The 15,839-nt window shown below is 47.0% G+C and overlaps 1 protein-coding gene across 13 annotated transcripts in view; it reads left to right on the top strand.

Annotated features, from left to right (window-relative positions):
• Positions 1 to 15,839, top strand: part of Rap1gap2 (RAP1 GTPase activating protein 2) — a 219,296-nt gene that overhangs the window by 148,021 nt on the left and 55,436 nt on the right. For 11 of the 13 annotated variants that reach the window (XM_040749118.1, XM_040749117.1, XM_021225667.2 and 8 more), the window contains 2 exons: positions 11,804 to 11,839; positions 15,320 to 15,364. In XM_040749118.1, the coding sequence (XP_040605052.1) occupies positions 11,804 to 11,839; positions 15,320 to 15,364 (81 nt within the window). The remainder of the gene's footprint in view (positions 1 to 11,803; positions 11,840 to 15,319; positions 15,365 to 15,839) is intronic. The other 2 variants (XM_021225668.2, XM_040749125.1) reach the window with 1 other exon arrangement.

The raw sequence follows: 15,839 nt of genomic DNA, 5'->3' as shown, positions 1-15,839 counted from the left end.
AGAGCTTTCTTTATTTTGGTTGGCTGTATAGGATCGTGCCAATGGAAGTTAGTTTTATTTTTTTCTTCAACGTGGAAGCTTTTTTTCTTGACTCTGGCTACAGCCTTCAGTATTCTGAACAGGGGTGGTGACAGCGGGCATATGAGTCTTGATCCTAATCTCAGTGAGAAGACTTTCACAGTCAACATCAGTCTTGCTCATGGCTCTTGGAATGCCAAAAAAATGTCCTTTGTCATGTTGAGGAAATACTCTTTTATTCCTTGCTTTCTAAGTATACTCATGTGGAGACTGGAGGACAGTCTCAGCTGTCCTCTGGTCACAGTCCACCTTGTTTTTTTGAGACAGCATCTCTCATTGGCCTGGAACTTAAGGAACAGTCTAAACTTGCTGACTAGTGTACCCCAAGGATCTGCTTGTCTCTGTCTCACTGGCACTGGCTTTATTTACAAGAGTTTTAGGGGATCAAACTGAGGTCCATCTGCTTTTAAGTTCAGTTAGTGCTGCCTACATGGGCTTGGATGTGGGTCATCTACCCGACACAGGCAGCGCACCAGCAGTTACACCTCTGAAGAAACGTTCTCCCTTTCCCCCAGCAGCTGTCAAGTGCCAATAACCCTTCAGTAGGGGTGCAGCCCCTCTTCCATCTGAGCTGGAGTGTTGACTGGCTTGGCCGTGTACAAGTCTTGGGCAGGTAACCATAGGCACTGTGAGTTCATGAGGGGCCATGTCACAGCCCTTCTCTCCCACTTTCCAGCTGTTGCATCCCCCCCTTCTTCTTCAGTGTTCCCCAAGCCTGGGGGAGGGGTTGGCATAAATATCCCATTTAGAGGCGAACACTTTAACAGTCACTTTATTCTCAGTTCTCTGAGCTGTCCTGAGTCTCTGACGCTTACTGCAAAAGGAAGTTTCTTTGACTAAGGTCGAAAGAATGTGTAGAAACAAACATTAAATACTTTGAAGGCAGTTTGACAAGATTTCCATTTGGCAAAATCAAAGTAGCAGACCTCTCCTGTGGCTTGTGACCTCCAGAGACATGGGCATCTGACTAAGTGTGCAGTACCAGGTATGGATTCCCTTCTGTGGATCAGGCTCCAAATCCAAGCTGAAAGGTGCTGGTTACCCCTTTAACAGCCATTATTGCGTCACTAGGCACACCTTGCTGGTCAGGTCAGTATTGTAGTATGCAGGGTCCACCTTGGGAGTCCATTGGTGACTCCCCCACCACTGGGGAGATGTATAGCTCCTTCTAGCAGTATGAAAGCTACCCAGCAGGACAGCAGCTGTCCAGATCAGTGTTCAGCTGGATTGCTCCATGTCTTACAACCAAAGCGTGCTGTGTCTTCAGCACTAGGATCTAGCTGTGGTGGCTGTCTGAGAATAATGGCAGTAGCCTGTGCTGTTTTGGGAAGCTCTGGGCCTCTGAGTGTTTTTCATCTAGAAAGCGTATTGGGTTTTGTCAAGTACTTCTGCATCAGTTTGAAACAATTATTTTTTCTTCTTCTATTAATGTCATATGCTACATAAATTTTCTTACTTAGAACAAGTTTACATTTCTGGAAACCAACATGGTATATAATTAATATGCTGTTGAATTTGGTCTTCTGGTATTTTGCTGAAGATTTTTACTTCTATGTCCCTTAGGGTTATTGACTTGTGATTTTCCTTTATTTGATGTTAGTAATTCAGGTCTCAGGGGATAGGACATGAAGTCTTCCCCTCTCTTGTATTTTGAAAAGAGTTTCAGGACATTGGTATGAAGTCCTCTTTAAGTGATTGGGAATATTCACGATGGAGCCATATGTCTTGGACTTTGTTGTCCAGAGCTTTTAAGTTTCAGTTCAGCCTCTTTGCTTCTTACCATTTACTCTTTCATGCCTGGCTGCTATCTGAGAGGCCTTTGCATCTGAGTCATGTCTCAGGGATCTGATATGTCTGCCTAATCTTCAAGATATTCTCTATATGAAACCCCTATCCTCTTCTTACCCTCTGTATCTTGTTCCATTTCTGTTCTACTCTCTGCTCAGGAGTGGTCCCTACTACACACCTTCCTCCTTAAACATGATGCATAGGTCTATGGTCACTTGAGAACTTGCTAGAAATACAGCTTATCTGGTTAAGGATCAGAAATGCTTGGGAGTGGGCCTGAGGAAGCTGCATTTTAGAGGATCTTCCAGGTAGTTTTGTTGTGTTATGACTACTGCAGACTCCGGACCTCAGGTGATACAGTGAAGGAGTTCCCCTAACAGAAGAGGGCCTGGCCCTGTGTGGACTGTGGGGAGGGTGAGCTAAGGATAGGATGAGAAACATGCAGGGTGGTGACACTTGCAGGGGACAAGATTTTATTCTGAAAAGAGCTGGAGTTGACTGTTCCTGGTGAGGAGTGTAGGCCGTGGTCAGAGGACAGGCAGCTCTGTGGAGCAGGAGCTCTGGGCTGCCCAGAGTCTAGATCAGCTCTAGCAATGGCAAGGGATCAGTCCTGACCACACCAAGGTCTAAGACTCAGTTTCCATTGCTTCGTTCTTGCCTTTCTCAGAAGAGCTGTTAGTTACACATTCAGCACACATTTCTTGAGCAACTGATATTTAGGCCCAAGAAGGAGGCTGTAAGCAACCAGGTCATTAGCCCTGGTACTCTGTCCCGACTATCCTGTGCAAAGGGACATCTGAAGCAGTAGTGGACCAGAATGACACAGTGTGCTTGATGCTTAGGCAGCATTGGTGGTACATCTGATGCCTTGTAGGGGTGTGTGTGTTCCACTGTCTGGCTCACCCAGATTTATATAACCTATTGACAAAACTCCCAGAATCTTTTCTTTTATATGTGTGTGTATGGGCTATATATGTGGTATGTGTTTGTCTGTGTGTGCACCCATGCATGTCCTTGGGTGCATATATGAATGTGGCTGCAAGTGTATTGTGTGTGTATGTGTAGAGACCAGAAGTTGAAGTCCAGTGTCTTTTTCAGTTTCTCTCCACCTTATATATTTGGACCAGGTCTTCTGCTTGGACATTGAGCTTACCATGTTGGCTAGGCCAGTTAGCTAGCTAGCTTACTTTGAGAATCCTGTCTCTACTTCCCATGTGTTTGGGGTTACAGGCAGGCCACCAAGCCCAGTCAGCATTTACATAGACTCTGGGGATCTGAACCCCTGTCCTCACACTTGTATGGAAAGTACTTTTACCCACTGAGCCATATCCCCATCCCTCTTCTGTATGTATGTATGTTTGTTTTTTTTTTCAAGATGGGGTTCCTCTGTATTGTTTTGGAGGCTGTCCTGGAACTCGTTCTGTAGACCAGGCTGGCCTTGAACTCACAGAGATCCGCCTGCCTCTGCCTCCCGAGTGCTGGGATTAAAGGCGTGGGCCACCAACACCCGGCTGTATGGTTGTTTTTTAAAATGTCCCTCTTTATGGAGACAAGGACCCGCTCTGACCCTGGGTTTCCTTTCTCTGCATGGTGCACCCAGCATTCCCGCTTTATTTTTGCAGGGCCTGTGTATATACACAATATTTCCTCACTCATCTTTGTGGGTTTTCTTTGCTATTGACTGCACCTTTGCCCCCTGCAGACTGCCTGGGCTGAGAGGGTGGGGCTGAGGAGGCCGGTGTTGCGGGGAACTGAGTGTGTGCTGGCTGCTGGGCTATTCCGTGCACACACGAACTCATGTAGTTCTGACCAGCCCTATCTGTTCCCACTCTGTGAACTGTCCATGTGTGTAGTATGCACACTCCCTAGATAGGAGTATAGCAAGGCTGCTCAAACACCCCTCTTCAAGCAGAGGCGTGGTGGAGCACAGCCCAGAGCTGGAGCAGGTTGCTCAATGGACACATGCTGAGTAGGTAGGTGGGTGGCAGAGGGTATCATTTCTCTAAGAGGGATGAGAATGTTGTGAGGAAGGAGAATGTTGGTAGAGGTCCCTCAGGGCCTAGGGAACATAAAAGAGAAAAATAAATGGACTGTCTGCAGAAAGAAGTCATGCCAGTGCAGGACTTCCTTGGGTCAGGGGAGGCAGGTGGGAAGGGCTGCCATGATTGTCTTCTAGTTAGACCCACAGGATCTGCAGCCACAGACTTAACTCACCTTGGATCAAGACTGTTCAAGTAAAAGATTTTGCCTGGCTGAATCTGGTACTGTAGGCCTGTAATCCTAGCTGATCAGGAGACAGGGGCAGGAGGATCACAATGAGTTTGAGGCTACCTTGGGCAACCTAGTTGGGAGACCCTGTCTCAAAATAAAATCCTGTTAAAAAGTGGGGATAGAGTTTAGTTCTATCCCCAAGGTTCACCTGTGCTCACATGCAGAAACACACACAGACACAGAGCACAAGAGCATGCATCTATATTGATTACATGCACATGTCTCTTCCCATTTACATAACATTTACATTGCATTAGATATTATGAATCATTGCAGAGTGGATTTAAAGTATGTGGAGGAAACACTAATATGTAAATACTGAGGCATTTCATATCAAGGCCTGAACATTTTGAATTTTTGGTTTCTGTCCTGGAACCAATACTGTGCAGACACCAGGGAACAACTGTCTCGTACAAATGCCATCTACCATCCATCCCTTCCGCTTCTTCACTCCCTGAGCAGCAGGGAACCAGCAGGAGAGAGCTTGGGCATGATTTTTTGAGATTTCCTAAACTCAAGTGGCTTTCTGCAGTTCCTGTCCATGCCTGCTCCTGCTCCCTCCAACCTCCTCCAGCATTACCTTCCCCAAGGACTCTCTTTGCCCTCCAGAGGGAAGACCAGACAGTTTCTATATTGGGAGGTGAAGAGGACAGGGATTGAACGGATGGAACCCTGGGGCCCAGCCTGTGACTTCCCTGGCTGGGTTGGTTCTGTGATTATTTTATGGCCTAGTTGACTGACTGTGAAAGCAGAGCCCAGGGGGAAATGCTGGCCACTGCTTCCATTTGGGTGGCAACAGTTGTTGCTAATAATAAAATAGACAGCTGAGCCACACTGCTATTGGATCACATTCCTCAGTGAAATCCAGGGGCCTGGTTTCCGGGTGGGAGGACGTCCTCTTCCAAAGGATGCCCTGACCAGGGCTTCCTTCTGTCCTATAGGATATATGGGAAAATGCTAGGAAGTCTGTGAGCATTTGTGGAGTTGCATGTCCTTGGGTGGGCAGAATATTCTCAGGAGAGATGAGGGTGGGTCCAAATGGTTGCAGTGTAGTTCCGGCTGGCCTGAGTCACCTTGTTTCTGGGTGGACCCCCTCCTTGCCAAGGGTGGAATTGTCCATTGGAAAGTTCAAGTAGTCACTGAGAAGTCCGGCCAGCCCAGTGAAGGCCAACTTACATTGGCTGGTTTCTGCTCCTGAGTATTGTGCACGAAGGAATCTTCCACCTAGTAGGTTACTCACAGCTGAGGGTGAATCACGGCTCTACGGCTCTTCGAATCTTCCACACCAGCCCTAGGGCTATGGGGTGCTCTGTTGTAACAGTCATCCTGAAACACTGTCTGTGGGGAGATGAGTAGTCATGAGACACAAAGTATCCCGAAGCTGCTAGAATGTCTCTCAGCAAGGGAAAGTGTATTCCACCAGCTTCCTGACACTCCTGCCTGTAGCTGCTGTCTGCTGGGCATGCGCTGTAGAGCAGGCCCTGGCTGGATGCTGAGACTCTTGGAGGCCAAGGGTTATATGGTTCCATTTTTAATGGAGGAAATCAAGACAGTAACATACAGCATTACCACATACCTGCAGCATGGATGTTCCCCAGATTTGGACTCTGCTGCCTCCTATCTTTTTGAAGCAACCAACCCTCTGACTTGCAGAAGGAGCCCTAGCTCTGGTGTTCAGAGTCTCTCAGGTGTAGATCCCAGCTGTCCTTTCCATTCCCCCTTAAAGATGTTTGATCCAGAGACCTCAGTCTGTGGGCTGATCCATCCCGTGCTCATCAAATGCAGGTATTCCTTTCCTTTTCCACCTTTGCCACATGGTTCCTGGTGCCTGGGTACCATGTGCTCTGCATTACTCTCTATCAAGTCATTTCTCTTTATCTTAGGTCAGCCTGGATCCTGTGTTTTGCAGGAGCCTTTCTTGTTGGGTTGATTTCAAGTTACATTCACACACACACACACACACACACACACACACACACACACACACACACACACACAGACACATGCACGCGCTCGCGCGCGCGCTTGTGTGTGCAGGCTAGAGTTCTCATCAGATATGTCTTCAGTTGCTTCTTTACCTTAGTGTTTTTGAGACATGATGTCTCACTGAACCTGAGCTCTCCAGTTGGCTAGCATGCTACCTAGCACACCTCTGGGATACATGTCTCTTTCCCCAGTGCTGGGATTATAGGCACATTATTGAAGCACCTCACTTTTTACATGGATGTTTGGGATTTGAATTCAGGTCTACATGTTTGTGGGGCTAGCACTTTGTGGATTGAGCCACCTTCCTGGGACTACATATATTCTTTCATAGAACCCAATCCCCTGTCCGTCAAGTGTGGGCAGGGTTTCCTATTCATTGCTTCCAATAATAGGATAAAAAGGGGGTGATGGTATATGATTTCAGGTTGAGTGGTACAGGATGATACAACTTTTTCTGTGTGTCCCCTCTCCTGTGTCACTTATTCTGGGAGAACATAGTTGTCACAGTCTGAGGACACTCAAGCAGCTGGAGGAGAGGCCCCGGCGATGAAGTGTGTCCTTCTGTTGCGTCCATGTGGGTGTACCAGAGAGGCCACTGAGTAGCTCTGTATCTTGTCACCACATGGTATTTTGACTCCTGAATGTTACATAAATGGTTTAGATGCACCAAGTTCTAGAGTTACTTGTTACAGAGAGAGGTACGTTTGATGTCCCAGTAAGAAGTGCTTCATGCCTTCTCTAAACAGTGTAGACTGGTCATCTGCAACATAGCCCTGCATAGCTTGGTCTCATAGTAAAGGTTCCTGGGAAGTTGGATCCTGCCTGGTATTACCAGCATCCTGCCCGTGTCTTGAGGGTGTTTCATCAGTTGGGGTTCAGTGATCCATAGAAAGGGACTGTGGAAGAGGTTTTTGATGACCAGCTGGATAAGCAGGGAGTGACTTAGGGAAGCGTCTTAGTCAATGATACACAGAGCTAAGTGTGTACTTGAGAATAAGTTGACTTGAATCCAGGGCGTTCTGTAATCCCCAAGGATGTGTGACTAAGGAACCCCTAGGTATGAAGCTGGGGATAGACCTGAAGCTGGGTTTGGGGGAAGCAAGCAAAGCAAAACAAAGGTTTGCCGGAGTCCCCACGGATGTGTCAAAGTATTAAAACCCGGGTTACATGTAAAAAGCAACTTGTAAAAATGCTGAAGAGCAAAACAGCAAAGAGACATCTTTGTCTTTCAGTGCTTCTCAGTGACACTCATCCGCAGACCGCCCTTCTATGTATGGCAGACACCCACTTGGGTCTGACCGCCAGGGAGGGACTGCCTTCCTTCCTGTTTCCAGGGCTTTCCCCAACACCTAGCAGTGCACTTGTGGGCAGGATTCACATAGATTTCTCTTGTGGGACCTTTTCTTTTTTGACATTGGGTCTCCTGTACCCCAGATTGGCCTCATGAGAGTGATCTTAAATCTTGATCCTCCTGCCTCCACCTCGGGAGTGCTCTACCTTGCCCCGGCCCTCGTGGGCTGTCACTGCATGGACACGCTCTTTTCATCATTTGTCCCTCCCTGCTCTGGACACTCTCACTGTTTCTTTTCTCTCTTTTTAACCTGTAAGTGCCCCTCTGTGCCATCTTTGTGCAGTTGCTCATATATCCTCTTAGGGTCAGTTCCCTAGAACAGCTTTATTGGACCAGAGGGCATGTGAACATTTTCGAGACTTTGGACACTGAGCACAAAACTGACCTCTAGAAAGATCACCCCAGCCACACACATCCCTACGGATCCCATGTCCGCCACCCCGTATCTCCAACACTGTCTTATTCTTCATTGTGTCTGTTCTGTTAGTAACTAGGAAGCTGGGCGGTCAGTTTCTGTTCCTCCTTTAGTCAATGCTTCGTGTCCTCTGCGCATCTTTTCGTTTTCCTCTCAGCAGTCATGGATACGAGTGGTGCAGCTCTGCTGTGTGAAGCAGCCCTAATGTAAAAGGAGAGCAGCCCCCACCTGCCCTTTTCGATATGATCGCTTTTTTGATAGCTTGAGGCAGTTTGTTTTCTATGCATGTATATGGGCTCTTTTATTTTTTCTAAATGTAAAAGTGGGATCATATTCAGTGTTGCATCCTGACTTGCTTTCCCCCACAACTTGATACATCTGGGAGAATGTCTTACTCAGACACAATAAATTGTTTCTTTCTTTTTGTGTTGTTGTGTAGGGTTTAAAGATATCTCTATTAAGATAATTCACATGCTGTAAGCTCACAGTATACAACTTAGTTTTTTTTTGTATATCCACAGAGTTGTGCAACCATTGCCCCACTGAATGATAGAAGGTTTTCATCATCCTAAGAGCAACCCAGTGTCTCTTGCCTATCATCCCCTAGTTTTCCGACCCTGCCTCCTTCAGAAGCTACTAAACTACTTTCTGTCTCCACAAACACTTGTATTCTGGATACTTAATAAACTCATAGATTGAGTCTTCTACTATGTAGCTTTTCGTGTTTGTCTTTTTGCATTTACCTGTAACTTTTCAAGGTTATTCTATATGTTATCACAAACGAACACTTCTTTCCCTTTTATGACTGAATCTATCCCATTGTATCTATGTGTCACATTTTGTTTGCCCGTTTGGAGTTTTTAACCTTTTGGCAAGTGTGAAAAATTCTGCTGTGAACACTTGTGTACAAATATTTGAGTACCTGTTTTCAGTTCTTTTAGGTAAACACATTGGGATAGAATTTCTGGGTCAGGTAGCATTTTTATGTTTAATTTTTCTTGCTTTTTGTTGAAGATAGATATTTTCATGTAATATTTTTTCTTGCAACAGGGTTTTACTATATAGTCCTGGCTGCCCTTGGACTTGCCATGTATACCCTACTGACATTCCTGTCACAGAGATCCTCCTGCCTTTGCCTTCCTAGTGCTGGTATTAAAGACGTGTGCCACTGTACTTGGCTATGTCCTTATTTTTTTTTTGAGAAATCAAAAGTTATTTTCCATAGCATGTGTGTCATTTTACATCCTACCAGGAGAGCATGGGACCCCAATGTCATCATGTTATTATCTTCTTTCTTTTTAAAATAATTAAATCTTGCCAGGTAGTGGCGGCTTATCCATTTAGTCCTAGCACTCAGGAGGCAGAGGCAAGAGATCTCTGAGTTGGAAGCCAGCCTGGTCTACAGAATGAATTTCAGGACATTCAGGGCTACACAGAGAAACCCTCTCGAAAAATAAAAACAAAACAAAAACAAAATAAGAAGGCTTAGTTCTTTGAGAATTTCATACAATCTATTTTGATCATATTTGCCCTGATCCTCCCACTAGGTCCTCCCAGATTTTCCATCCTCCATGTTTTAATTGTGGCCATCTGAGCAGTGTGCATGGAGTCTCATTGTGGTTTTGCTCTGTTTCCTGATGGTTAATGATGTAGAGTGTCTTCTCCTATACTTACTGCCCATCTGTGTTTCTTCTCAGGGTAGGGGTATGTCTATACAGACTTTTTTGGCATACATGTTTGTGGTATATATCTGTGTTTTTTTGATATATGTATGTGGTGTATGTCCATGTTCACATATGTGTACACATGCCTGTAGAGTCCCGAGGCTGATGTCTGGTATCTTCCTTGATTACTCTCCACTTTATATATAGAGGAAGGGTTTCTCATTGACGGGTCTAGCTGACTTTGAGGATTCCCTGTCTCTGCCTTCTGTGCTCCAGGACGACTGGTAGGTTTCCATTCCCACTGAGCTTTAGGGTGGATTCTGGGAACCTGAAATCTGGCCCTCACACTTGCACAGAAAGCCCTTTACCTGTTGAGTAATTTCCCCAGCCCCACGTTCGCTGTTATTTATTGGAGCTATTTGTTGGTTTTTTAATTACTATTCTGTTGTTTGCGGTCTTTATATATTCTGTGTACAATCCCTTATCAGACACATGGCTTGCAAACAAAGTTTCCTAGTCTGGGGGCTGTATTTTCTCAGAGATCATGGGGATTAGTATTCATTCTTATTTAAATATTTGGTAGAATATACAGTTGAAGCCATCTGGCCCTGAGCCTTTCTTTGTGGGTAATTTTAAAATCACTATTTGTTACAATTATTTTTTTAGACTTTCTGTTTCTTTCTGAGTCAGTTTTTGTACTTAGTGGTTTCCTGCGAATCTGTCCATTTCATGTAAGTTATTTAATTTTATTGGCATACAGTTGTATACAATATTTGCAGTTTTTGTCTACAGATGTAGCTTAGTCTAACCATTTTTTATAGATTAGCATTGAAGTTGTTTTTTCTTTTTACTGTTATAATCAATGCTGTAATGAACATTCTTATGAGTGTTTGGCATAGTGTACATGTGTTATGATATAGATTTTTTTCTTGGGTGTAGCTGTTGAGTCTATTTAAATAAACACTGGCTCTTTCTGTCCTCTTGTCCCTATCTTTATTGATTTGTGTAAGCTCTATGTCTGGCAGTCCCAGTGTCCTGGAGACTGGAGTTAAAAGAATACTGTGTGGCTTGTACCTAATGTGAGTAGAAAGGCCAGGCTTTGAGTCTAGATGTTTGGTGGCAACTCTGGCCATGGGTGTTGGGTATGGGTGCCCCCCCCACTTCTGCACATCCATTTGTCAGGTTCCAGACTGTAAATCCTAAATTACTATAGGTTGCAGGCTTTCTGGCTCTTTAGGTGGCCTTCTTTGGTCTGACAAATGATTGGCATTGGAAGCTAGAGTGAGTCTCCCCAGAGTCTTTTCCATTGGTGGCCCCCTTCTGAAGGATTCTAAGGGCAGTGGGCCCCAGGCTGCTCTAGCTCGCTGACACCTGCAGAGCTGGGTGACTCTGTCTGTGCGTGGAGAAGTGATGAGGATGTGTCTGTTCTCCCTCCTCACTGTTACCTTTTCTCTCATCTGGGGGCTATCTGCTCTGGGCACTCATTGACTTACAGATGGCAAGATTCAGATGTGGGTAGCGGTGTTGGCGTGGTGGGTGGGGGACTTCTTGGGACTCCTGTGTTCCTTCAGCAGTCTCGTCAGCTTCCTTGTTCCTTTTCCCCCTGGAGTTTACACAGGTGATATCAAAGTAGGTTAAAGGTCTGGAAAGGTGTTGTTGGAGCAGTTACACATAATTCTTCCTTGGACCTGGAGGCCCAGTTGAGTAGGTTTTGAGTTTTGCTTCACCAACTCAATCTAGGTCTTGAAGCCATGCCTCAGGGGCTGGGGACACAAGCCACATCAAACTCAGGCTGGAGCAGTGGTGTGTTATTGGCACTCTGTCAAGGTCCTGAGTAGATTTTGTAGGAGACAGAAAAGGCCATGGTGTCACAAATGACAGAAAACTATGAGTGTTGGCCATGTTGGCCCTGCTATTGGCTGGAAATATCCCAGACGCCAATCATGCTGTCTTCCCAGGCATTTGGGGGGACTTGGATTTTCTCTAGGGAACTACATAACCTCCTTCTGCAAGGATCTGCACTCTCTGGGACTGATCATCAGCGAGGCCTGTTTTATCTCTTCTTTGATTGCCCTGGAGCGTTCTGGCCTTGCAGGCCTGCAAAGGCAAAAATCACATTAGCTTCTCTCTTGACCCAAATGAGCCTTGTCCCTGGGGAAGGAAGGCTGGGGTGCAGGTTCCAGAGGGTTGATGAGTGGGAGGCATTCTCAGCGGCCTTTTCTACTGACCCCTCCCCCTTATGTCTTTTAGTCTGCAGAGTTCTTCGAGATGCTGGAGAAAATGCAGGTGAGTACCCTAAATGGGTCAGCAGCCCAACCTCAGATGTGGATGCTGCAGGGCTGTGGTCTCAATAGCAGGAGGTGCCTTGGAGGGAGAGGTCCCTCAGTCCCAACAACTTAGGCCACTTTGCTATTGAATGACACTGAGTTTTTGGGTAGATTCCTGTCTTGGGACATAGAGGGCCAGCCCAGTAACCGTTAACCCTTGGGATGTGGGGAAGGCTCAGAAGAGATGCTGATTCTGGAATGAGTTGAGAAGGAACCCCGTTAAAGCAAGCCCCATGTAGAGGAGAGTTCTGTGGAGTCAAAGAGGCAGAGCCACAAGTGAGATGCAGATCCGAGTTCAAACCCTACATCTGCCACTTAGTGCACAACCAGCTTGCTATTTCCAAGTCACCAAAAACAAATACCAGTAAAAATGACCACCGACACAGTGTTGGAGATGAAATGAGATCCCATATGTAAATGCCTGGAGGGCACCGCATGAGAGTTAATGTCTGAAGAGCATTTGAGGGTCCTTTGTGATCACAATCCATATATGTGGATCCCTGTCTGTGGATCAAAGCAACTGTGGATGCAAACACTGGGGGGTTACAGCTATACTGAACATGTACAGATGTTATCTTTACCATTCTTCCCTGGACAACACATTTAATCAATGTTTACATCACATTAGGGATTGTAAGTAGGGATTTTAAGTCACCTAGAGATGGCTTGAAGGACACAGTAGGATCTGTAGAGGTTCTGTGCAGACACTATGCCATTGAACACAGGGAATTGAGTGACCAGGGGTGTTCTTATCCATGTGTCCTGGAACCAGTGCCCTGCACCCCAGATTAGATAAGAGCTGTTCTGTTGTCCACACTGGTGTCAGCTGAGTTCCTGACTTGGTTGACAGGATTGTGATGGAGCAGTTGATAATGGTATACATATGTCTAGCACTTCTCTGGGATCATAGATCGATGGGCTGTTAGCCTTATGAGGCTTTCAGAACTGCATATCTCACTGCTCTTCTGCCCCCACGTCCCAGGGGGAGAACATCCAGCAAGAGTGCTGGAAAGAATGATGCACGTTTTTACTCTAGAGGCGGAAGAGCCTGCTTCATTTTCTTCTTCTTTTTAATATTTTTATTTCAGGAGGAAGGTTTGAAATAAGAGGCAGGAAGCCCTGGGAGGAGGGAATGAGAAAGGGCCCAGCATTGGAGGTTTCCCTGAGGGTGGGGAAGGGAAGGTTGTATTAAGGGAGAGTAATTGTTAGTAGTTGTGCCATCACCATGGGGTAAATTGTTCAGCTCTCCTCTGCACCCGGCAGTTTGTGGACTGCAAACTCATTTTCTACTCATTTAGGGGAACTCATAATCTAGCTGCGGAAGCAAGCTGTGTGCTGTGGAGTAGCAAGAGACAGGGTATCATTAGTGCCCAGCAGCAGAGCAAAACTGGGGATCTCCCCGCTAGCCAATGAGATCCCAGCTCTCTGGGAGGGCTTGGTGGCTCACTCACTGCCTTCTCCATGGTTGCTTTCTCAGCCCACCCACCCTCCCCTGCAGCTGAAGTCCCTACCTCCTCCCAAGAACCAAGCCCTGTGGACTCTTGAACTGTTCTGTTTAGAGAAGCTTCTGGGGTTGTCTGCCTAGCTATACTGGGAACCTCTCTAGGGCAGGGGGGCTTGTTTGCTGTCTCTTGTTATCTCAGAGACAGTGATGCCCGGTGTGGCTTGCCAGCTGCACCTCAGTAGAAACTGTGGGAAGCAAAGTTGTAATGCGTAAGACTTACCCTTGGTGCACTGGGTATTGGCCCTTGTGGACTCAGTTTCCAGCAACTGCCTGCATGGAGCTTACAGCTAGGGAGCTGGCAGAGAGGGGGATGATACAACCTGTCTGGATTCCTCCCCCCTGTCGTGGGCCTCATTCCTCTTCATCTTACCATTGTGGAGACTGAGTCTTGGAGCAGTTATGTGGTTGGGCCCTCTTGCTAGTTCTGAAGTACTGAGACTAGGACCCAAGACCTGCTGATTTCAGCCCAAGTCTAGGAATTTGAAGTCAAGGAGACTTTGGGGCATGCGGTTTGGAGTCTCCCAGCCTAGATTCAGGTCTGAACCTGATGCCTTCTAGCTGAGTGCCCTTGGTCATTTCCCTCTCTGAACTTCCTTTTCTTTTTGGGGGCAGGGATAAGGGAACACGAGGATAGTGCCTATTGCAGAGGGTAAAGCTTGGAGGAGGGAGGGCCTGGCTATGCATGGGGCTTCCAGGTAGGGGAGGAAATGGAATGCCAGTGAGGTTGAGGGGAGGTTTGCACTCCTGCCCTGGGGACTGTTCCCAGACAGGAGTGACTAATGCAGGACAAACAAAACAAACTCCTGACATCACTCCCCCACCCACCTGGTGTACCAACCTGGACAGGGTCTACAGGGCCACCCAGGCAGTTTTCTGCGGGTGTGTGAGAAGCACCTGTCAGTGGGAGGGGCCTTCCCACACCCTCCTGAACAATGCTGGGGGATGACTCAGTTCAGCAGTCCAGAGAAACTGTATTAAAACCCACCTAGTTAGCAGGAGACCTGCTGTCCAGGGAGCAGGGTGTATGGTTATATACTCAGCTTCAAATACAGTTCCTGTCACTCACTAGCTTAGTGCCCTTCGGTACACAGTGCCTCTGGGGCCTCAGTTTCCTCACTGATGAAAAGGTATTTGCCTTCAAAAGAAGCCACAGTGGTGCCCCTCTGGAGGGCTAGGGCCTTGCTAAGGTGGTGACCAGGCAGGGACCACTTCTGACTCGATAGCAGAGACTGTGCCTCTCAGATGCCCTCCAGCTCTTACTCCCAATGGATGTACTCAGTCTTGGGAAAGCCTTGTGTTTCCTTCCCCATTGCACAGCCCGGGTAAGTCAGAACCCGACTAAGGCTGCTGGACAAGGGGCTGCTCCTGGAAGAAATTCCCAGCAACTGCAGGCAAAAGCCCTTTAATCCAACATGGTCATTGAATCTGGAAGATGCAGATGATGGCTTGAGGTTTAATCCTCATTCCACACATGCACCTAGGGAGACTCCCTGGGTTACAAATAGGAAACACCTGACAGAATGAAGACCTGAAGGACCATACCTTCTGCCTGCCATCCAAACACCCTTTCTCCAGGAAAAAGGTGGCGCTGGAAGGCAGGAGGACCAATGTGCTGGCTCTGACACCTGCAGATGTGGGCGCTCATCTTTCCCATCCACGGCCCTATGGCCTTCAGGAAGGTATTTGAACACAGAGATGGTAATACATCCACCTACACTAATTCTACCCACACCATTTGCTGGGATTTGAATGCAGGTGATCTGGCTCAGGTCTACACAAACTCTTAACTGGCCACCCTGCAACCTCATCTGGGATTGGTATTGGGACTGACAGCTGCCGAGTGTGGGAGGTGAGAGACTCTAGTGCCTACCAGAGGCTCCGAACCATGCTCAGTGACCTCTGTTTATGTGGATACTCTCTTCCTTGTCTCCACAGGGGATCAAGCTTGAAGAGCAGAGGCCAGGACCCCAGAAGAACAAGGTGGGATAGGCAGTTGAGGTAGAATGGCCAGGTGGACTCCATGAGGGGCAGTGTAGGAAGAGGGCAGGAGGATCAGTGAGCGTGTTAGACTCATCCTGTGTGCCCATCATCTCTGCTTTTCACCAGGAGTCAATTAAGGACTGTACTCTCCTTAGCCTCATGTCTGGTGGGCAGCAAAGGGGTCCTGGCTCAGTGTCTTAAGGCTACTTCCAAGCAGGCTGGATGAGACTCTCAAGTGAGACCCAAGGATTGGAGGCCTGGATTGACTCTTTCCCATTCTCTCTGTGCACTTAAAAATGTCGAGGGTTGTTGGACTCTGGACTCTGATGGGCCACCAAATCTTAGCTTCAGGTTCTGTTTCTAAGGCCTGGTCACTTGAAGAGGATTGTGGGAGGGACAGGGAGAGACTAGGAATCTTTTCTTTTTCTTTTAATCCTAGTTGGCCTTAAATTTGTAATGTATACAAGGATGACCT

The sequence above is a fragment of the Mesocricetus auratus genome, unplaced genomic scaffold (genome assembly GCF_017639785.1).
Source record: "Mesocricetus auratus isolate SY011 unplaced genomic scaffold, BCM_Maur_2.0 Super-Scaffold_100007, whole genome shotgun sequence".
Classification (NCBI taxonomy): Eukaryota; Metazoa; Chordata; class Mammalia; order Rodentia; family Cricetidae; genus Mesocricetus; species Mesocricetus auratus.
Note: the sequence above shows the minus strand (reverse complement) of the source record. Positions and strands in the feature narration are given on the sequence as shown.